At 37.5% G+C, this 23,994-nt stretch overlaps 1 protein-coding gene across 1 annotated transcript in view; it reads right to left on the bottom strand.

The window, feature by feature from the left end:
- LOC149849229 (uncharacterized) overlaps positions 1-23,994 on the bottom strand; it is a 50,410-nt gene that overhangs the window by 1,039 nt on the left and 25,377 nt on the right. The window contains exon 3 of the mRNA XM_089999027.1: positions 61-153. Coding sequence (XP_089855153.1) covers positions 61-153 — 93 coding nt within the window. The remainder of the gene's footprint in view (positions 1-60; positions 154-23,994) is intronic.

Below are 23,994 nucleotides of genomic sequence, written 5' to 3'. Positions count from 1 at the left end.
TCAAACCAGTATATACGTTGGAAAAGGAAAAACACAGCAAATGGCATATGTCAGCATCACCCAGGAAGGCCACAGTTGTTGCAAACAGACACATTTGGGCACTCTTTAGCATAATGTCCAGGACGCTTACAGTTATTGCATAAATTGCTTGACCTGCAATTATTAAAATACAAATTCAATAATGCCCCAAGAGATAAGAAGTGAAAAATCATCAAGATGAATAATGTCCTGGCACATTCATAAGCATTAAAAAAAACATCTTTCCATGCTTTTCCTTTTCCATAACACAGTAATTAGGAGTAGAAAATAAATCTCCATAAAGGAAGGTCTTACTCTTATTAGAATAAGAGTATCAATTGGTATTTGATATATTATGCGGTTGGTAACATTGGTGAATTAGAAGAGGCTACGGAAAGAGAGAGGGATTCAATCCTCGGTAGATAAAAGTCTACGTAACATTTTCGATGGTGTGCTTTGAACCACTCAGCCATCTCTCCTACATAACCTTATTACTTATGACTCAGTAACAAGTGAATAGCAAGTCATTCACACGGATACATTGTCATATCACAACTTTTTGTCAATGAATAGACTTCTAGTTTCGAGGGATAAAAAATGAAACTGTATTCCTTGTCAAGACAATGCTTCATCTTATTTATTGTAAGACCCACAAAATTTCAGTAATTCTAAACAAGGATTTTGATGTTTAGTGCGGAATATTTCATTTCTACTGTTAAATTTATGAGAGTGCTTGATTTGTTTTGAAAAACTAAATTTAGGGTTTAACTTAGGCATTAATGTTAATTAGTGCCTAATTAATAATTAAAATTAAGAGTCTAAGTAACTGACAATTTCATGTGATTATTAAGTTGCAAATAAATTGGTAGCTAGATGAAAATCAACTATGTAAGTTAATTAAACTGTTGTTGTAATGAATGAATAAATTCATTGGGGTTTGGGTTTGGATTCGAGTCCAATTGGGGATCCATTATAGAATTGAAATTAACTTAGGAATTTCAAGCAAATTACTAAATACATGAATATGTAATCGATATATATATATATATAATAAAGTAAACTTGGTTGGTTGGTCTAGTTGGGATTGAACCAACTAGCCCACCAAGGGGGGGCAAGTTTCCCATGTGGGGCCCTCCCCTATGTCATGTGCATATGGAGAGGAGAGACACCTTTGGACGCATGAGAAGATCTTCCTCTCATGCCACTCCCAAGGTGATTCCATGTGTGAGAATCTCAAGTTTTGTCCCAAAGAAGATGAGATCTTTTGAAAGGACAAAAGGAACATTCTTTTTTTGTGAAATTAGAAAAGAGAAATTTTGAATTTTGTAAAAAATGGTCCAGCCCAAAAATCGAGTTTTGGGAGTAGAGGCTAGATTTCATCCCAGCCCTCCATCCTCCCCCATGTATGCTACACCACACATCTAATCTCAGCCCATTTCACCCTATAAATACCCCTCCTAAGGCAATGATAGGGCCCATTCCTTGGATTTCAAAAACTCTCTCTCTCTCTCTCTCTCTCTCTCTCTCTCTCTCTCTCTCTCTCTCTCTCTCTCTCTCTCTCTCTCTCTCTCTCTCTCTACGGAATTTCTTAGAGGATTCGGGTTTGGTCTCCACCACTATACACATAGGTGTAGGGTGAGGTACCATTGTGGACTTCATCCTACACATTTTTGTGGTTTTTGGTGTTTAGTTGTTCTTATTGTTAATTTTTCTATCAAGGGTAAGTTTCATTCCACATTAGAGTTGTTCAATGCTTGTTCTATTTGTCTTTCTATCATTACACACATGTATTCATGTAATACATGCGGGTATGAGTATGGACATTTAATCTTGTTGATACTCTTCATTCTCTTAGTGGTAGTATCACTTTTTAATTTATGATTATGGTTTATATTGTTGCTCTTAGATTTTTAATGATGACATTGTATTTTTAATTTATGCTTAATGGTGAAAAAAATGTTCTTAGATTATTTATGGTAATCTTGCAATTTTAACCCATGCTTATGTTAAAAAAAATTATTGTTCTTAAATGTCGTTTTATGATAACAATGTATTTTTTTTATGTATGGTTAAGAACAGAGTTGCCAGTTGAGGAAGCGGGAGCGGAAAGCGATACGGGAAGCGGAAGCGAGAAGCAAGGTACTTCTAAAATTTTAGGAAGCGAGAAGCGCGGGACGACTTAGGAGCGAACCGGGAAGCGTCTCGGAAGCGACCTAGGAAGCGTCTCGAAAGTGATATAGGAAGTGAACCGGAAGCGACCTAAGAAACGAAAAAGGAAGCGACATAGGATTCAAATGAGAAGCGAAAGGGAAGCGATTTTGGGATATGATTCCCAATTTTTATTGTTTTTTTTTATTTTATATTGATTGCCAGATCATATACATGAATTTAGTGTTCATCATTATAAAATTGGCTGAGCATTGGAGATTCGAGATATTGTATTTGTTGTTAATGTCCCTGCACACAAATAGAACAACAACAACAAACAACAACAACTACGCCTTCATCCCAAAACAATTGGGGTCAGCGATATGAACCAAAAAAGAAATTCATTTTGGGTCTTCCACATGAATCCTTTTCCTCCAATCATTTCTATCCAACGCCATGTCCTCGGTGAGGTTCAAAGCATTCATATCCTTTCCTATCATCTCCATCCAAGTCTTCCTAGGCCTACCCCGACCTCTTTTAACTAATATATTTTCCCATTTCTCCAACCTTCTAACTGGAGCATCATTAGGCCTTCGCCGAATATGTCCAAACCACCGTAAACGATTCTCTCGCATCTTATTTTCAATGGGTGCAACACCTACCTTCTTACGTATCTCTTCGTTCCGAATCTTATCTTTTATTGTATTTCCACACATCCATCTAAGCATCCGCATCTCAGCTACACTCATTTTTTGAATATGATGTCTCTTGGCAGCCCAACATTCCGTACCATATAGTAAAGCGGGTCTAATAGTCGTCCTATAAAACTTTCCCTTCAACCGCAATGGCATTCTACGATCGCACAGCACTCCAGTAGCACTTTTCCATTTCATCCACCCAACCTTTATCCTATGATTTACATCTCCATCAATTTCTCCATACTTTTGAATGATGGATCCCAAATATTTGAAATAATCATTCACCGGTATATCTTGCTCACCAAGCTTCACTACACTCCCATCACTACTTTGTTGCTTACTAAACCGACATTCCATATATTCAGTCTTACTCTTACTCAACTTAAAACCTCTAGCTTCCAATGTCTGTCTCCATAATTCTAACTTAGCATTAACCCCAGCTCTAGACTCATCAATCAAAACAATATCATCAGCAAACAACATACACTACGGTACATTTTCTTGAATTGATCTCGTAAGCTCATCCATCACTATCGCAAATAGGAAAGGGCTTAAAGCAGATCCTTGATGTAACCCAACCGTTATCGGGAAATTGGTTGTCACCCCTCCACAAGTGCGGACATTGGTTACTACTCCTTCATACATATCTTTAATTATACTAATGTACTTGAGAGAAACACCTTTCTTCATCATTGTCCACCAGAGAACGACCCTAGGTACTCTATCGTATGCCTTCTCTAAATCAATAAAAACCATATGCAAATCTTTGTTCCTCTCTCTATATCTTTCAATAAGTTGTCTAAGAAGATGTATAGCTTCCATAGTTGATCTTCCAGGCATAAAACCAAATTGATTCTCCGATATCATGACAACCTTCCTCAACCTAGACTCAATCACCCTCTCCCAAAGTTTCATAGTATGACTCATGAATTTTATACCACGATAGTTTGTGCAATCTTGTATATCACCCTTATTCTTATATAAAGGCACCAAAGTACTCTTCCTCCACTCATTAGGCATCTTATTTGTTCGCCAAATCAAGTTAAAAAGATTTGTCAACCATTCTAAACCTTTCTCTCCCAAGCATTTCCAAGCCTCGATAGGTATACCATCTGGGCCAACTGCCCTTCTTGATTTCATTTTCTTCAAAGCCTCTGCAATTTCTTTCTTTTGAATCTTGCGCATGAAGTCACGATTTATCTCATGAAAAGGAATGGAGAAGTCTCCAAGATCTTGAGCATGACTATCATTAAATAGCTTATCAAAATAATCTTTCCATCTCTCCTTAATCTCCTCATCTTTGACTAAAACCCTTTGCGTTTCATCTTTGATACATCTAACCATACCCAAATCCTTCGATTTCCTATCTCTCATCTTTGCAAGCCTATAAATATCCTTCTCGCCTTCTTTGGTATCCAACTTGTCATAAACCTCCTTATATACCTTAGCCCTCGCGTTTCGAACAACTTTTTTAGCTTCCTTCTTTGCTATCATATACTTCTCCAAATTCTCATTATCACGACTCTTACTTAGATTTCTATAACACTCTCTTTTAACCTTAATAGCTAATTTGACATCCTCGTTCCACCATGATGTATCCTTACCTAGTGGTGCACCGCCTTTAGACTCACCCAATACCTCCTTAGCTACTTTTCTCATACCACCCGCTATCTTATTCCACATTGATTCTGAATCCTCCTCGAGACACCAATCAACTTCCTTAACTACCTGCTCTACAAACATTCCTTGTTTAGCTCCTTTCAGTGCCCACCACTTAATTCTAGGATCTATCCTATGTCTATCCCTTTTGCGGCATTGTCTAATTCTAAGATCTAAAATTAAGACTCTATGTTGTGTAGCTACACTTTCTCCTGGTATAACCTTACAATCGATGCAACAACCCCTATCTCTCTTTCTAAGTAGGAAAAAATCTATCTGACTCGTATTAACCCCACTTTTAAATGTTACTAGGTGAGACTCCCTCTTCCTAAACCAAGTGTTTGCTAAGATCATATCATAGGACAAACAAAAATCTAAAATCCTTTCTCCACTTTCATTTCTTTCTCCTATACCATAGCCTCCATGGATATTCTCAAATCCATCCCTACTAATGCCTACATGTCCATTAAGGTCACCGCCGATGAAAAGCTTTTCTCCATAAGATGTCTCTTGTACTACTCCATCTAAATCTTCCCAAAATTGATGCTTAATGGAATCATCTAAACCTACTTGAGGTGCATAAACACTAATAATATTAATAATATCCGTACCTAATACTAATTTAATAAGTAAAATTCTATCACCCTTCCTACGGACCTCAACTACATTATCTATAAACTGACGACTCATAACAATCCCTACTCCATTCCTATTCCTATTTATTCCTGTATACCAAATCTTATATCCCCAAGGTTCTATCACTTTAGCTTTCTCACCTACCCATTTGGTCTCTTGAAGACATAAAATATCAATCTTTCTCCTACACATAACATCTACTAACTCTACCAACTTACCAGTTAAAGACCCTATGTTCCAAGTGGCTAACCTAATTTTATGGTCTTGGACTAACTTCTTTACCCCCACCCGTCCAACAAAGTGAGGGAACCCTTGCCTATTTGACACCACACCCGGGCGCCGGTGTGACGCGTCGCTTCTGGGCGACGACCTAGCAACCCTTGCACATTTATCACTGCCTCCGGGCCTAGAGAGTACAGCGCGTCGCTCAGTAGGGAACGCCCCAACGAAATTCTCATATTGGTTCATTTTCATAGGATATGACAAAGTTTTTATGCTGGCTGTCACAGGCCTACCGCAACCCTCCTCCTTTATCCGGGCTTGGGACCGGCAGTGTATAACTACAAATAGAACACCAAGAAAAAATATGCAGAATATATCTAAAACTCGGCATGATAACACCAATAAAATATCATACCTATAGCTTCATATGAATATGAATACTCAACTATAGGCACCAAAAGTAAGCGAGAACTAACAATAAGTTCACATCCAAACTGAGTATATCACATCCATACTACCACAAATATCATACATGATATCCAAGCCATCAATACAATGAGATGAACTTACCTCACAATGCCGATAAGCTCATCAAGCCAAATCCAGGTTACCGCCTCTAGTACCACTTCATAAGCATCACGAGAACTCAGCCAAACATGAATAATATCAACCCAAATCACGTTTGTCTGATGGTATACATCAAAACGACCAAAATACAATCCATCCGAGACCCAAACACTCACCGATTGGATTACATTAAACAAAAAACCAAATCTGGACATAAGAAACCTCAATATCCAAAAATCACCAAAAAATCGATAGAAAATCAACCACTCAACTGATTGTCGGATGTCGGAGGTCACCGGAGAAGGTCGTCGGAGAATATAGCCGAAAAAGGTTGCTAAATTGGCTGAGCGAGAGAGGGAGGAGGAGAGGCTCGAAAGAGGAGTGAAAAAAAAAACCCTAAGCCGCTCTTTCGAGTTTTTATTTCACAATTTTTTGAAATTTCCCATTTTACCCTTAAAGAAAAAAAAAACTTTTAAAAAAAAGGGTAAAATGGTAAAATGCGTACCCCTTTAATGGGGTACGCGTACCCTCTAATGGGGTACGCGTACCCCTCTAATGTGTTACTCGTCCCCCTTTAATGGGGTACGCGTACCCCATTAAAGGGGGATGCGCTTCCTGTCATAAGTGTGCGCTTCCCCACGCGTTTCGGAAGCGCCGCGTTTCGCGCTTCCGAAGCACGTATCGGGGAAGCGCGCTTCTCCTATAGTAGGGGCGCTTCTGGTAACTCTGGTTAAGAATGATGTGTTTGAATTTTTAGTAAGTGATATTTACATTTTTAACTCTTGGCCATGGTTAAAAATGTGTTATTGAGTTTTCAATGGTAATACTACATTTTTAACCCATGCCTATGGTTAAAAAATGTAGTGTTTAGATTTTTTATAAGAGATTCGATATTTTTAACTTTGGACATAGTTAAAAATGTTGTTCTTCAAATCTTAAGGGTGATTCAACATTTTCTAACCCATGCCTATGGTTAAAAACGTGGTGTTTGGATTTTCCATAAGAGATTCTACGTTAACTCTTGCCATAGTTAAAAATGTTGTTCAAATTTTAAGGGTGATTCAACCTTTTCTAACCCATGTCTATGGTTAAAATCGCAGTGTTTGGATTTTTCATAAGAGATTCGACATTTTTAACTTTTGCTATAGTTAAAAATGTTGTTCTTCAAATTTTAAGGGTGATTCAACATTTTTTAACTCATGCCTATGGTTAAAAACGTGGTATTTGGATTTTCCGTAAGAGATTCCACATTTTTACTTTTTCCATAGTTAAAAATTGTTGTTCTTCAAATCTCAAGGGTGATTCAACATTTTCTAACCCATACCTATAGTTAAAAATGTAGTGTTTGGATTTTCCATAAGGGATTCTACATTTTTAACTTTTGCCATAGTTAAAAATGTTCTTCAAATCTTAAGGGTGATTCAATATTTTCTAACTCATGCCTATGTTTAAAAATGTGGTGTTTGGATTTTCCATAAGAGATTCTACATTTTTTAACTCTTGCCATAGTTTAAAATGTTCAAATTTTAAGGGTGATTCAACATTTTCTAACCCATGCCTATGGTTAAAAACGTGGTGTTTGATATTTTCATAAGAGATTTGACATTTTTAACTTTTGCCATAGTTAAAAATGTTCTTCAAATCTTAACGGTGATTCAACATTTTCTAACCCATGCCTATGATTAAAATGTTGTGTTTAGGTTTTAGTAATAATTCTATATTGTTTTGACTCATATCCATAATAAAAAAAAGAAATATATATTTATGATGTTGATTTCAAAGGAAAGAAATATATACATGTTTATGTATGTTTATATATATATATATGGTGCAATAATATGCATTCACTTATATGGACAACACTTGTGTGAAAATGCGATTCAGAACTTTTATGTGTACTCTCAAATGAGTAAATTGGGTTTTGGCACACACACACACACACACACACACACACATATATATATATATATACATATATATATAGCCTGCATGTATGCAATGAATGATGTGTGCTATAACTACATATTTTGATTATGCTATGAGTAGTGCATGGTGTGAATGTGAAACATGAAGTTATTATGTTATGAATGCGCAATACTTGTGATACATGTTCACGCGATTGTTTCTTGTGTAAAGCGCATGGTTCAAGGAACCTTCCAGTATTGATGAACACTTGTGCGGATTTACTTATTTACGCAATTGTTACAATTACGCATTTGAGCTATGTTATATTTATGCTTGATAGCTCTGGAATGAGCTTGGGTGGGTCAAGAACCAATAAGGTATGCAAGGTCGTACCATTATAAAGGCATACAACCAAGCTTGGTTTGATCTCGCTCTCATCGGTGAGACGCTCATATGGGCTAAAGGAACCGGAGTAGCGTGAATGGGTTGAGTACATACCTGTGTTATCATATGACTATTACCCTAAGAAAGTATTCAGACTACTAAGCGTTGTTTGCCTCATGAAAGGAAGTACTTAGAATGGCAATCATATTAATTAAGAAATACTTGTAACCCATTTATACTAATGGTCTATTGGAGAAGATAGATCGGTAGAGCTTCGAGTGACCTGATCGCATGTAGATTCATTTACATGTCGTACCTCGTTTGGTAGCAATGGCGTCCCTTGGGCCCCCGGTCACTCGAAGTTAAGGAGGTCGGGGTTGTCCATGGAATATACCTCAACTACAGCAAATAGTCTGGATTGCAATTTGTGTTAAATGTTGGAACCTTACGGGTTTTTCTCTCGGTCACCGACTGCCCGCTTGGAGATGGGATCTGGTCTGTTAAACACTACGGGCAAACAAATCATATAGCATAACCAACACCCGTAGCGACCTCAACAGATTATGTGACTCACTCTCCATGTACCTGGAGGTGTAATCAAGAAAAACAAATCTTATGTTGGCATATCAATGTATAGATATATAGTTTCAGTAGTTCTGTTCAAGGTAGATCATGATTATGTTAACCGTTGTGCTTATGAGATCATGATAGTGTTAAACTGTTAAGCTGTGATATCATAATTTGATGAATGTTCAGGCATTGTTTAAACTTTATATATGTAGTTTATTCTACATGCTCAAAAGAATTTGACCATGTTTCATGAGAATGCAGGTGATGAGTAAATAGGTGCGATTGTGAGATGTGGTAGTGAAGTCGGGGGCCATGTTTTTGTTACTCATTGTCGAACCTAGGAACTTTTGTTCATCTCAGTTAGACTGAGATGTTATTTTTATTTCTTTTACATTGTGAACATGTTATCTTCATTTTGGAAATATCGGATTTATCATTAAGTTATGTATGGTTATGCTTCTTGAAAGCACTTGTCCCATTGAGATTATTTTGTATGCGGACCTAGATCCAAATCCAAGTAGGAATTGGATCTAGTCTAGCTTAGACTTTATATTTCTGTAACCCGCCAGAGTTGTCCAACTTTAAACCCCCAACAAATTCCGCTATGTTACATTTCAAAAAAACTAATAATAAAATTGGGTTGAAATTTGACGTTATTTCAAGTTGAAAAATTTATGGCGTTACATTTATATATCATGTCTATTGATCATGCATATATTTTGCATTTTATTCATCTTATTTTATACATGATCCAGTCGAAAATCGCATTAAAAACTCATTTTTATTGTTAGTTTCGAGAAACCATATTGAAAAAGAAATTACCAGAAAATCGTGTATTTCAAAGCTTGCCCTGCGTTTTTCAATATTTTTATTAGTTTTAGAGTTTTCATCATTATAAATTAGTTAGATTAGGACTTAATTAATTATTTTTAATTAGTTTTAGGAAAAAAACCTTTTGAAAAACACGTTTTTAAGGAAGACCCTCTTGGGAAATTGCGAAAATATTTTGAACCTTCTTTGAAAATCATGTTTTGACCTAGAATAGCTTATAAATAGTTCTTTTTCCAGCAAATAAGTTGTTTTTTCCAGCAGCTTCAAGCCATCCTTTGCTCCCTCCCTCTCTTCTCTTTCTCCCTTGTTTTCGATCATTGTCGATTTCTCCCCCTCTCTTCTTCTTCTTCTTCTTCTTCTTTCTCTTTTTCTCTTCTCATCCAATCTGTCGTCGGCAACCGTTCTTTTCGTCGGGGAGGCGTATGTTCAGCTGGGATTAGCCACCTTCTCTTCTCATTTCAATCTGTCGGAGGCGATCCGTGATGGTTTGCTTCTTCCTCTCTCGTTTCACCGTAGATCTAGTTTTGCATCGCATAATGCATAGCATCGCATGTAGTTTTATGAGATCATTGCATCATCTGCATGTTAATATAGTTTAATTCATGTTGTGCATCTGAAAAATAAAAAGAAAAAAATAGATTTCATTTTAAGTAGCTTAGCCGGTTTCTTGATCTAAGACTTGAATAATCTTGATTAAGGTAAATCGATGGTTTTAGCATAGTTTTCCGAATTAATATTTTTTTTTGTGCGTCAATTAGATCTTGCTTCTTTGTTTTATTTGTTGTTCAATACTTGCCATTAAGTTTAATCAAATATTAGATTAGTTTTAGTTCGTTAGATTGTTTATTAGATTAAAAGAAAAAGAAAAAAATTGAAAGCATAGTGCAGCGTCTTCTTGTGTCAATTTGCATGTTAATTTTTTTTTACTCAATCGGCTTTAGTTTCAGCATTTTGCTTAGTATTCATTCAGCTTCAGTTTTTTTTTATTCAATACCAACGTCGTTTCTAGATTTGCATACAACGTTTTCTTTTGTTAAGAAGGTTCAGCGTCTTTTTATTATTATTTAGAGCAACATCTTTGATAGTTTTTGTTCATCACGTTTTTATGATTCCAGCTGCATTGGCGTTTTGTTTTATTCAGTAGCATAGTAGTTAGTTAGAAATTAACTTAGTTGTTTTTATTATAATTAGGTAATATTATATTGTTTGAGTTGGTTATGCTTAGTTCATAGCTACAGTTTATAGTTAAATTTTTTTTGGGGTGCAGAATATGAGTTAAATGATTTATTTCATTAGTTATATGTTCTGGTCATTGATTTCATTAGTCATTGTTTGACTTAGTTATTGATTGTTGTGTTTGTTTATTCCAGATTTGCAGTGCTTTCATTATTCATTGGTTTAGTTCTTCCCAATTGTTGTTTGTTTAGGCTCTCGTTATTCCTTAATTAGTTACGTTCTTTAGCATTAGTAATTGTTTAGGTAGTTTCAGTATTAGTTAGCTTATTTTAATTATTTCAAGCAATTCATTAATGTAAACTTTAGTTGGTTATTTCAGAGTTTGATTCATTAGTTGAGGTGATTGAAGTTGTTTTAGTTAGTTAGGTTGTTTTGTTATTTTGTCTTTTAGTGGTAGGTTGTTACAAGTAGTTCATAGGTTAGTTCATGTTATTAGTTTATTTTAGTTAGTTTAATTCTTAATCTTGTTGATTTATTTTTGTCATTAGCTAATCAATTCTTGTTTAATTTCATTCGTACTGCTGTATTTTGTTTTTGTGTTTTGCAGGGAAGCTTTTGGACGTGCGGTGATCCCCTTTTCGTACCCCCGAAGTACCCTCTAAGGTCCCTTCAAGCTCTCAGAAGTGCCCTCAGGGAGCCCTTAGAGACCAAAAAGTGTTCAACCTAGTAACCAAAGGGTACACAGAGGGAAGGATAAAGGGAAGCAAATATAGTCTCAAGACTATAAAAGCCTCAAGCACTGAAGATCATTTTCCTTTCTTTTTAGATTAGGATTTTCTTTATTTAATTCAATTGAGTTTGTAATAAGGCACTTTAATTATTTGTTGGGCAACACTCTCTTGTTTATTTAGTTAATTAAAATTTTCAATTTTCAAGGCAATAAAGCGTAGTTTAGATTGTGTGTTGAATACAAAGTATTTTTCATTCCCTGAGATCAACCCGGACTCCACCACTCGTGCAAGCCAGTTTTTATATTTTTTGTGTCTGGCTTTCACTTAGTTTTTATTAAAAATATTGTTTTAAAAACTGTTTTCATAAAACTCACACCAAATTTTGGCGTCGTTGTCGAAGAACGGCGAATTATACGAGTATTCACTTTATTGTTAGTCTTTGTTTACGTTTTGTAGGTTGCTAGTTTACTTTTTGTTTATTGTTTAGGTTGTTTAGTTTAATTCATGCTTCATATTTAGGATTGTTTAGTTTTCTTTCCGTACTTAGGCTTAAAACCACGTGTTTGCACACTCTAGATACCAGTTTACCTTTCTTGCACGGCCCACCTATTAGGATACCCTTAGAGGCTATGTCACATGGGTGCGGGTGCGGCACTTTCAAAAAACTTGGGTGCGGGGGTGCGGCAAATATATATATATATATATATATATATATATATATATATATATATATATATATATATATATATATATAATAAAGTCTAAAAGTTGGACATAAATGACCCTGAGTGCATTGACTACACCCAGGGTCAGGTTGACCGCATCGGGTGTGGGTGTGAGACGCGGGTGCAACACCTAGTTGAAGAGTCCCTGTGACATAGCTTAGAGGTGACTATGCACGATTGGTACCGTGCCCATAGTTTGCTTTTCGCAAAATATATGTTGGGTGCAAGTGTGGTGTTTTTTTATTTACCGTTTTTTAGTCTTATTTTATTTTTCTTTTACCTGCTTTGTGGTTTGATGTGGTTTGGTCGCATTGCACGTTAGGTAGGTAGAAAGTCTTTTACTTAGGATGGTTGTTGCACCGATCTACCCTGAGGTGCATGCAAGGCCGACGCTCGCTTGACCTCGAGCTTGCGGAGATAGTCGAAGACCCCGAGTCCCTTATTAGGAGAGTACATCGATCCGGCCCCATGGCTCAGGATCAACAGTTGACTCGTCCTCTTAAGGAGTATTTCACTCTCAATGCTTACACTCCGGCCTCCTGCATTGCGAGATCCGTTGTAGGAGCACTGCAGTTTGAGATTAAAGTTAGCATTATACAAATGCTACCATCTTTCTATTGCCTGAACAGCGAAGACCCTTACCGTCATCTCGATGAGTTCCTCGAGATCTGCTCTACCGTGCGGATCAATAATTTTGAGGATGACGCATTGAGGTTGATGTTGTTCCCGTTCTCCCTCAAGGACGAAGCCAAGCACTAGCTAAAGGCCTTCGATATTGTTCAGATTACCACTTGGGAACACATGCAGCATTAGTTCTTCAAGAAGTATTTTTCAATTGGTAAGGCAAACCAGTTTCGTAAAGCCATTACCAATTTCTCTCAAATTGAGGGAGAACAATTCCATGAGATCTGAGAGTAGATGAAAGATCTTCTCCGGAAGTGTCCCCACCACCAGATGCCCCGTTGGCAGCTGGTGCAGTATTTTTATGATAGCTTGACCGAGAATGATAGGCAAATGGTTGATTTTTCGTATGGGGGCACATTCATGCTCAAGAGCGATAATGAGGCATGGATATTATTTGATACATTGAGCGAAAATGCTATACACCATGCCATATCCTCGCGGCTTGATAGGATTGCACATGTTCCTAGTGGTCCTAAGAAGGGAGGGATTTATGAAGTTGGGTCCGAACATGATCTACAAATCAAAGTGGACCAGTTGACCAGGAAAGTTGATCAATTACTGGCCAACCCAGCTTCATCGAATCAAGTAGAAAAAGTGTGCGAACTATGCGCTAGCCCTGCACACTTTGTTTCTGAGTGTCTGGTAGCACCACTCTATCCTGAATTCGTTTAGGAGTAAGTGAATGTTGTTCAAGGTTTCGTCAAACCGGTGCACGACCCTTATGCACCTACCTATAACCCGGGATGGCGAAATCATTTCAACTTTGCGTGGCAAAATTCACATGTGCCACCCCCACATGCCTTCCCTGCAATATCATGTATTTTCACACTTAGTTAAATTTGAAGATTTTTAAAAATTTGGCTAAGTTCGGGAGAAAAATCGTTTGAGGCAGGATTTTTAGACTGATGTCTTTGAGTCCGGGCTTGGCCCAGGTCTCATCGACAAGGTCGTAACGAGCCAATCGAAGCGTGAGAAAGAGTTTTATTTTTTACCTTTAAATTCAAGCGAAATTCGGGTTATTTTCAGGCGAAATTCAAAATTTAGTATTCGTGTAACATATCGTTGGATGCATCTCGAAATTTTGTGCGCAACAATATTTTGTTTTCTTGATTTTGAGTTCCAGTTTGCCCAAAAATTGTATTTTTCTAAAAATTGAGCAGTTTGTCGAAATGGATCTGGAGTTGGATCGGATTGGATCCAAGGCCTAGAATCTGAATTTTTATGGATTTGGGTTCTATTTAGGTCCTACTTAAATCTGGATTTGATCTAGGTCTTGATCCATTTTCGTTTTGGGTATAGGTTTGGATCTTGGATCCGAATCCAAACCCAAATCCAAGCCCAACGTTTTCCCAGCTTTAAATTCAATATAAAGCCTTAATTTGGGGTTTAATAAAGTTAAGAAGCGTTTTGGGTTAATTTGGTTATTTTTGAAAGTTTTTAGATAATTTTAATTAATTAATATCATTTCCGAATTTTTATTTTTAGGCTGAGTGGGACTCTCTAAAAGAGTCCTATTCTTACCTAAGAGAGGTTAGGAAAGAGTTTTAAAGGGATAGGAAGTTTGTTTTGAAAAGTCGACATTTGGTAGTAATTTAAAAAAAAAATAGGAAACAAGGAGAGAGAGAGGTTTCTCTAGGGAACTCTCTTAGAGAGGGATGGAGAAAAGAGGGGAGGGGGGCGTCACCCCCTCTCTCATTCATTTTGCACAAGAGAAAAAAAAAGGGGGAGAGAAGGAAAAAGAGAAAGAGAAAGAGGGAAAAGAGGAGAGAAAGAGAAGAAGGAAGGAGGAAGGAGAATAAGAAGAAGGCCATCTTCTTCTATCATCCAACCATTTTCCACCATCAACCTTGTTCTTTTCTCAATCCACGCAAAGGTATGGGTCTCCTCTCTTGATCTAAGTAAGAAATCAAATACCGATTTGATTCTCATGCTATATCTTGGTGTAAACCATGGTAAAAAGGGGTAGATCTAGGTGATCACCCTAAGATATGCGGAAGAGGATTCATGGATCCTCTTTCCATGGATGCGTTTTGGTTTTTCCATCCTCTCAGACCAAAAAAAAAAAAGATTTCTATATATGTTATAATGGAAACTGTTTTTGACATAGGAGTGGTTCCTTTAGAACTCTCCTTGTGAATATCGATTCTTTGGCTGGATCTGGATATGGGTTAGTTAGATACATTGGTAATAAATGTTGCAACCACATTGTACTTATGTACTGCTCAGCAAAAGTGTGCATAATGTGATACCATTGAGAAAATTGATTATGCATGCACTTATGAATGAGTATTCTTGGCTAAGTTTGTTGCTTATATTATATTTCTGAAGTTGTAAACTGTGTTGTAAACTTTTGTGTTCAGGATCATTGTCTGATCATGGCTTAAAACATGCATATCTCGGTAATAAATGTGTAAAATCATGCAGGTGTAAATCCCACATTGGTTAATACATGTTTTCATTTGTAAAACCATGCACAGTGCGTACATAGTTTTAAAGAGTAGGAAGTTGGGTCATTAATGGACCCTCTCCCTCTGTTTTGGACCTGAAGGCCTGGCCGACCAGACCAGCCAAGCATGACTCTGCTGGCCAGGTCTGGCCAGACCTGGCAATGATCTGACAGGTCTGACAGGCTCAGCTGGACCGAGCCCAGCCACCCTGACAAGGCCTGTTAAGCCGCAGGGGCACAGCCGAGTGACTCGGCTGAGCCGGCTCAAAAAAAATATGCTCATGCTTTACCTTCTTTTGCAGCCTCCTATTGGGAGGGTATTTTAGTTTCTTTTTATTGGTCGTTACAGGGCTTGAGAGCAGCCCAGCCGAGGCATGCTCGGCTGGCCTGTCAAGATCTGCAGACCTGCACAGGCTAGGCCTGTGCAGGGTGGTGGCTGGCCAGCAGACCAGTCAAGCCATGCTCAGTTGGCTAGCTGAGTATATATATATATATATTGTAGATGGCTGACAGTCAGAAGGATGTTGCTCGGCTGCCAGCCAGGCCCTGGCAGATCACATACAGACCCAGGCTGAGCCTGTGTATGATCTGTCAGGCCCAGCCGACTGAGCTGGCAGGGTCCGGTCAGGGCCAGTCCAGCCTCCTGGCTGGACTGGTACCGGCCTGGCAATCTCTTGCCAGGCCAGCTAGGGTCTGACCAGACCTGGCCGCACCTGATAGGCTTGGCCTGCCAGGTCCTGTCTGGCCGCTGGGGGGCTCAGCCAAGTGGTTCGGCTGGGCAGGTATACAAAAAAAAGATATACATATATACATGTGTATTAATGATAAATATGTTATAGTTAACGTATATGTATGTGATTTAAATCAATGATTTGAGTTACACAGTGCATTAGCAAATATATGCATTGGTGGGTACATGTTCTTTTCACGAAAAGAAACCGGGCAATTACAGTGTGTAAGGTGAGACGTGTATGTGCATTTCATAAGGAAGCATTGCATTTACAGCTATACACGCACTTTGAAGAAAACTATGCATTAATGTTTATTTCAAATAGAATCAGTGCATTGATAGTTACATATGCACTTAATAAAAATGAGCATGTGATGTTTATTTCAATGAAAAACATGCATTGACAAGTATGTATGCACATGATGGGAAGAAGCTTTGATATGTTCATGCAAGTTTATTGATATCATGCAATTGACATGAACATGCATGATTGATGGGGATATGCATTTACATGAGAACCTATATTCAAAGGATACGTATATGCAAATGAAAGAATACAGTTGACATAGCTGTGCATGAATTAAGTCAATACATGTTAATGAATATTTTTGTTCCATACGCATGATAAAGGGTTGCATATATTAATATGCATTTGAAACATGTGAATTGTGTCAACTATGTTATGATGTTATGGTTTTTGCATATGGTGTATCGATGATCAAAATAAATATTCGTGAGCTTGATGGGCCTCGAGCTATGGTTTGCTCCCTCTTTATTTACTTTTAAATGCATCGCAAAAATCACAGTTATTTTTATTGTACTTTTCTATGTGTTTTCACAGGCGGGAGTCTCGTGATGATTCTGCTTTTGCATGCTGAATTGCAAAACTCAATAATTGGCTTTTAATAAAAAGATAATGAATAAAAACAGTGTAATATACGTTCTGGGATCTCCCATCGAAAGAATGTGAATCTTAGATATTCGGTTTTGGGAGACCACGAGGATACAAAAACTCTTTTTACTTTGCTTTTACCCCTGAACTCGATATTGAGGTTCTTTCTCCTGACCATAATTTTAGGGAGAATACGTCATTTTACCTGGAGTGGTGTGTAGACACAGCTGTTGTTGTTTTGGTATATCAAGAAAGTGACACTTGTAAGCGTGGAGGGTCCCTGATGTCCCGACATTAAATGTGGAGGTATAATGTTCCGAAGGTGATTCGGTCGAGGGCTAAGTTTGAAACCCAATAATAAAATAAACTTGTGTGCTAAGTTACCTTGATAAACCCTACTTGACCTCGAAAAATTGTACTCGTTTGGTATATCCGCGGGCAACGTTAATTAAAAAGATAAACTTAAATTGTGTATATTTAATAGGGCATGCATATGGAAAAGAAAAACTTTAATGGAAGATAACAAAGTACACTTAAATCATGCATATTCTTGTTATGCATTAGATCATGCACATTTTACCTGTTTTCTTAATTGTTAAATGTTGGTGAATGCATAATATTGTTCTCTATTACATGTCATATGACCGTATTGCTTAAATAGTGATCTCTGTCATTACTTACATGTTTCTTCATGCTTAATAAATGTTTCTTGTTGCATGAATGCTTAATTGAATTATATAATAATTGTTATAATTGCATTCCCCTAAATTATTGCATGAAATTTTATCTGTGTTCTTTATGCTCATTTATTTCATTAGAGAGATTTGTACGCAGAATTCCTCGAATTTCTGACACCCTCTTTCTATGGTTTTTCGCAGACGCAGGAGATCAGTGAAACGACTAGCTTCTGGGAGAGCTACGGGTGTCACGTTTTTGCTAGACAGTTCACAGAGGAACAGTGTGGCTCGGTCTTCTTTATTTTTCCTTTTACATTTAGTGGTTACTGCACTCTGAATTCTTCATTTATGTCATTGCCTCGAGACTTATCACTTATTATTCAATAAATGTTTGGTTTGGTACGGATGATAATTATAAGCTCTATTGTGGTTGGTTGTTTTATCCAATTGAGAGTGAAACTATAAAGGCCCCGAGTTTCTAGGAAGATTTCTGCAATGATTTTAAAAAAACGCATTTCCAAGGGGTATGAGTTGGGGTCGTTAGATTCTCAAACACAGCACAGACAGAGTAACCTCCTACAAGGTTACCCACGTCCCACATTTCCACAGGCTCATCGCCAGCTTAGCTTGCCTTCTCCTCAAGAGCCCACACTGAGCCCATCTTTTCAGGAGAAGCTGCTCGAGGCCTTTTCTGACATTAAGGCCAACCTCAGTTCCCACACACAGTCAATAGCGAAGCTAGAGACCCAGATGAGACAGTTGGTTGAGACCTTGAGCAAGCGAAACGAAGAAAGCCTCCTGAGTCAGTTTATCGTCAACCCGAAGGGTAAGAAACCCATATATCACGACCTGCACCTCACATAGTCCCACCAAGAGCATGCCAACTCTGTTATGACCCTTTAGAGTGTGAAGGCATTTCACCCTACTCCGGAGTCGACTGGAGAGCCCATTGCCACACCTATTGACCAGTCGATCTCCTCCACCAGGCCCAAGGAGAATGGTCAGGGCCCACAGCCTGTGCCTTCTTCGTATATCCCTCGAGCCCCTTTTCCTCAAGCCTTAGAAAAATTGATTGCTCTCGACAAGCAAGGGGCGCACATGCACGAAATGCTTGACATGTTTAAGCAGGTTCACATAAACATCCCCCTACTTGATGCCATCCAACAGGTACGGCCTATGCAAAGTTCCTCAAAGAACTTTGCACGTAGAAAAGAAAAGCGAGGTCGTTGCCCAAGACGATCTTCTTGACTAAGCAGGTGAGCTCCGTATTTCGGCACCAAGCCCCACCCAAGCTCAAGGATCTTGGGGCACCGATCATCTCGTGTTATAGGGAACATGACTATCGAGCGTGGATTGCTCGATCTTGGGGCAAGCGTGAACATATGGCCAGATTCCTTATATGACACCTTTGGAATTGGGAATTTGAAGCCCATGACTATGGTCTTGCAGTTGGCTGACAGGTCTACCAAGCGTCCACGAGAAATCTTGGAAGATGTGTTAGTCAATGTCGAGGACTTTTACTTTCCTGTCGATTTTCTTGTTCTGAACATAGGAGGCACTGATGTCACTCATCATATCCCTATTATTCTGGGCAGATCATTCTTGGTTACTGCTCATGCTCGTATCGATTGTCATACTAGGAAGATGAAGGTTTCTTCCGGCAACAAGCGTTTACTATTACATATCTTTGATGTTGCCACGAGTGACAGGACATGACGATTGTTTCCAAGTGACAGCCGTCACAGGAAAGCAATCCGATCCATAGTTGGATGTGTGTCTTGATAGTTGTTCGGTTTATGACTCACCATAATTTCAGACTAGTCTCCATTTGGAGACTAATCTCGTTCTTCCTACTAGTTTAGAGAGTCATCGTAGTGTCCAGAAGGGTAAAGTTGAAGGAAACATATAGTGCAGTATCACAGATAGGGGTGAAAAAATCTGACACGACCCGCCAACCCGCTTCTTAAGCGGGTTCGGGTTTGGCTTAAACGGGTTCGTGTCGTAAACGGGTCGACCTACCTAACTCGTTTATTAAACGGGTCGAGTTCGTGTTCGGGGTATGCCAACCCGGCTGACTCGTTTAATAAACGGATTAGGCGGGCAGGTCAACCCGTTTACCCGAACCCGACCTGCCAACCTGCCCGCTAATCCGCCAACCTGTTTACCCGACCCAACCAGTTTATTAAACAGGTTAACCGTGTCAGGTTACCCGTTTAATAAATGGGTCGGATTCATGTTTGCCACAGCCGACCCGTTTAATAAACGGGTCGGGTTCGTGTTGAGGTATGTTGACCCGCCGACACAACCCGCCAACCCGACCCGATTGCCACCCCTAGTCACAGATGACACTCTTTTCCTCAAAGCCCCTGATTGAGCATGACTTCACATCTATTGATCTCATGGATGATGGAGGGTCTCTAGAGATCAGTCTGGCTGAGGACGTAAAACTTAGCGCTTTATGGAAGGCAGCCCATATTTGTGATGTACTATTAGTAGTCTTCGTAGTTTTTTTGTTTTTAGAAAGTTTTATTCTTTCATGAGTTTGATGCCCGATCCTGTATGCATTGCATTTTTAGTGTGTATTTTTATGAGTTGCAAACTGTGAGACAGGTGGAACATCTGCAGAACCATTCACATGTCATATCAGGTAAGGTTCCGCAGCATAGATTAGGTGACTTCTACTACTTTTCTCCCATTTATTTTTGTTCTTGTATGCATTCACTCAGTTTCATGCAAGCATGGAGGAGTACCACTAAGGATAGTGTCATTCATGCACGGGGGAGGGTATAGTTTGCACACCCAAACTTTTTCTATCTTTGTACTTGCACTTTTGATGACAACTCATAAAAATTGAGCTTTTAAGGAACGAGTTTGAACTTATATGACTGCTTTGCAAAATTTAATGTTTTTAGAGGATTTTTAAGCCCCATGAGAAAAAAAAATTTGACACCGACTAGAAAACTGTGGTTGTTTATGTGGATTTCAAAGAGATGACGATATATGCATGTTAGAGTTTATTTTGAATCACAAGTATGAATATGCACAGTTTTATTTTTGAAAAACTAAGTTAATGAACAACATTGCATTCATGAGTTCAAAAAGTGAAAAGAGCATATGTTTAGTTGTTTGATCTCTTTGTATTCTCTAATAGCTGGGCTTAGACACAAGTTGAAGTGTTTGAGTTCTATGTCGAAAAAGATAACGAAAGAAGTCAATTTTTTGTCTAAGTTGATATCTGTGGCCTATTTTGTTCGAGCAAGTAGAGCCTAAGAGGTGTTTAGGCCTAGTGCCCTAAAGCCATCCGGCTTGGGAGCCACCGGCCTGAAAGCCCGTTACATGGACTTTATAGAGAACCTAATAGATGTTGACATTGCGCATGATAGAGAAGCAAGATATACGTAAAACTATGAGAATGGAAGGTCTAGTGACTCGAGCAATTAAGTTTGAGGGATACTTTGTATCTGGTGCCCTAAAGTCATTTGGCCTTAGAGTCACTGACCCAAAGCTCGTTACACGGGTCACAAAAACTTGAAATTTAATATAGTGCTCAACAAAAAAAGAAAGAAAAAGGGTAAAAAATTGAAAATTAAGGAAAAAGAGCATAAAAGAGAAAAGTTCACTGCTTAGAAGCAAATTTTGATAAAACCTATGCAGAAAACATATAAGTGAGAATTAGTAAATAATGACATGTAAATATTTGATTTTCTGAGAAAAAAACGTAAATGATTATGATATTTAGAAAAGTAGAAGAAAAATGTTTTATTTTATAGTAGCCTGTAAAAGACTCTAATTATGTTTTGATAATGTAATGGCATGAAATATTTGTGAAAACGAACTCCTTAACTGTCTAATGCTTTTTAAAGTTGATAAGTTTATGCATACATGACAGATATGTTTATGGGTAGCATCACTGTAAACCCTCACGAGACCTTCCTCGTCCACTGGGGTAACCCAGGGATTTAAAGGGCTTGGTGCGTACGCTAAATGCAACCGTGATTCTTACGAAAGTGAGTTAGGTTTTTGTTTTGATTAGTTTAGCATTTTTGCTTCAGTTTGCTCGAGGACTAGCAAACGATAAGCATGGGGGTATTTAATCATGCATATATTTTGCATTTTATTCATCTTATTTTATGCATGATTCAATGAAAAATCGCATTAAAAACCCATTTTTATTGTTAGTTTCGAGAAATCGTATTTAAATAGAAATTATCAGAAAATAGTGTATTTCAAAGCTTGCCCTGCGTTTTTTGGTATTTTTATTAGTTTTAGAGTTTTCGTAATTATAATTTAGTTATATTAGGACTTAATTAATTGTTTTTAATTAGTTTTAGGAAAAAACCCTTTTGAAAAACACGTTTTTGAGGTGGACCCTCTTGAAAAATTGCGAAAATATTTCGGACCTTCTTTGAAAATTTGTGTTTTGACCTAAAATAGCTTATAAATAGTTCTTTTTCCAGCAAATAAGTTATTTTTTCCAGCAACTTCAAGCCCTCCTTTGCTCCCTCCCTCTCTTTTCTTTCTCCCTTGTTTTCGATCCTTGTTGATTTCTCCCCCTCTCTTGTTCTCTTCTTATTCTTCTTTTTTCTTTTTCTCTTCTCATCCAATCTGTCGACAGCAACCGTTCTTTTCGTCGAGGAGGCATGTGTTCAGCGAAGATTAGCCACCTTCTCTTCTCATCAAATCTGTCAGAGGGGATCTGCGAGGGTTTGTTTCTTTCTCTTCCGTTTCACAGCAGATCTAGTTTTGCATCGCATAAAGCATAGCATCGCATGTAGTTTTGTGAGATCATTGCATCATCTGCATGTTAATATAGTTTAATTCATGTGCATCTGAAAAATAAAAAGAAAAAAATAGATTTCGTTTTAAGTAGTTTAGCCAGTTTCTTGATCTAAGCCTTGAATAATCTTGATTAAGGTAAATCGATGGTTGCCGAATTAATATTTTTTTTTTGTGCGTCAATTAGATCGTGCTTCTTTGTTTTATTTGTTGTTCAATACTTGCCATTAAGTTTAATCAAATATTAGATTAGTTTTAGTTCATTAGATTGTTTATTAGATTAAAAGACAGAAAAAATCGAAAGCATAGTGCAGCATCTTCTTGTGTCAAATTGCTTGTTAAATTTTTTTTACTCAATCGGCTTTAGTTTCAGCGTTTTGCTTAATATTCATTCAGCTTCAGTTTTTTCTTTAGTCAATACCAGTGTCGTTTCTAGATTTGCATACAGCGTTTTTTTTGTTAAGATTCAGCGTCTTTTTATTATTATTTAGAGCAACATCTTTGATAGTTTTTGTTCATCACGTTTTTATGATTCCAGCTGCATCAACGTTTTGTTTTATTCAGTAACATAGTAGTTAGTTAGAAATTAACTTAGTTGTTTTTATTATAATTAGGTAATATTATATTGTTTGAGTAGGTTGGTTCAACGTTTTCTTTTAGTCATTGTGTGCTTAGTTCATAGCTATCGTCATAGCTACAGTTTATAGTTAACATTTTTTTTGGGGTGCAGAATATGAGTTGAATGATTTATTTCATTAGTTATATGTTCTAGTCACTGATTTCATTAGTCATTGTTTGCTTTAGTTATTGATTGTTTTGTTTGTTTATTCCAGATTTGCAGTGCTTTCATTATTCATTGGTTTAGTTCTTCCCAATTGCTGTTTGTTTAGGCTCTCGTTATTCCTTAATTAGTTACGTTATTTAGCATTAGTAATTGTTTAGGTAGTTCCAGTATTAGTTAGCTTATTTTAATTATTTCAAGCAATTCATTAGATGCAAACTTTAGTTGGTTATTTCAGAGTTTGATTCATTAGTTGAGGTGATTGAAGTTGTTTTAGTTAGTTAGGTTGTTTTGTTATTTTGTCTTTTAGTGGTAGGTTGTTACAAGTAGTTCATAGGTTAGTTCATGTTATTAGTTTATTTTAGTTAGTTTAATTCTTAATCTTGTTGATTTATTTTTGTCATTAGCTAATCAATTCTTGTTTAATTTCATTCGTACTATTGTGTTTTGTTTTTGTGTTTTGCAGGGACGCATTTGGACATACGGTGAGCCCCTTTTCGTACCCCCAAAGTGCCCTATGAGGTCCCTTCAGTCTCTCAGAAGTGCCCTCAAGGAGCCCTCATACACCAAAAAGTGTTTAACCTAATTACCCAAAGGTACACAGAGGGAAGGATGAAGGGAAGCAAATATAGTCTTTAGACTATAAAAGCCTCTAGCACTGAAGATCATTTTTCTTTCTTTTTATATTAGGATTTCCTTTATTTAATTCAATTGGGTTTGTAATAAGGCACTTTAATT

This window comes from Nuphar pumila, chromosome 1, assembly GCF_984573655.1.
Source record: "Nuphar pumila chromosome 1, dmNupPumi1.hap1.1, whole genome shotgun sequence".
NCBI classification, from domain to species: domain Eukaryota; kingdom Viridiplantae; phylum Streptophyta; class Magnoliopsida; order Nymphaeales; family Nymphaeaceae; genus Nuphar; species Nuphar pumila.
The sequence above is the reverse complement of the archived record's forward strand: the minus strand, read 5'-3'. Positions and strand labels throughout refer to the sequence as shown.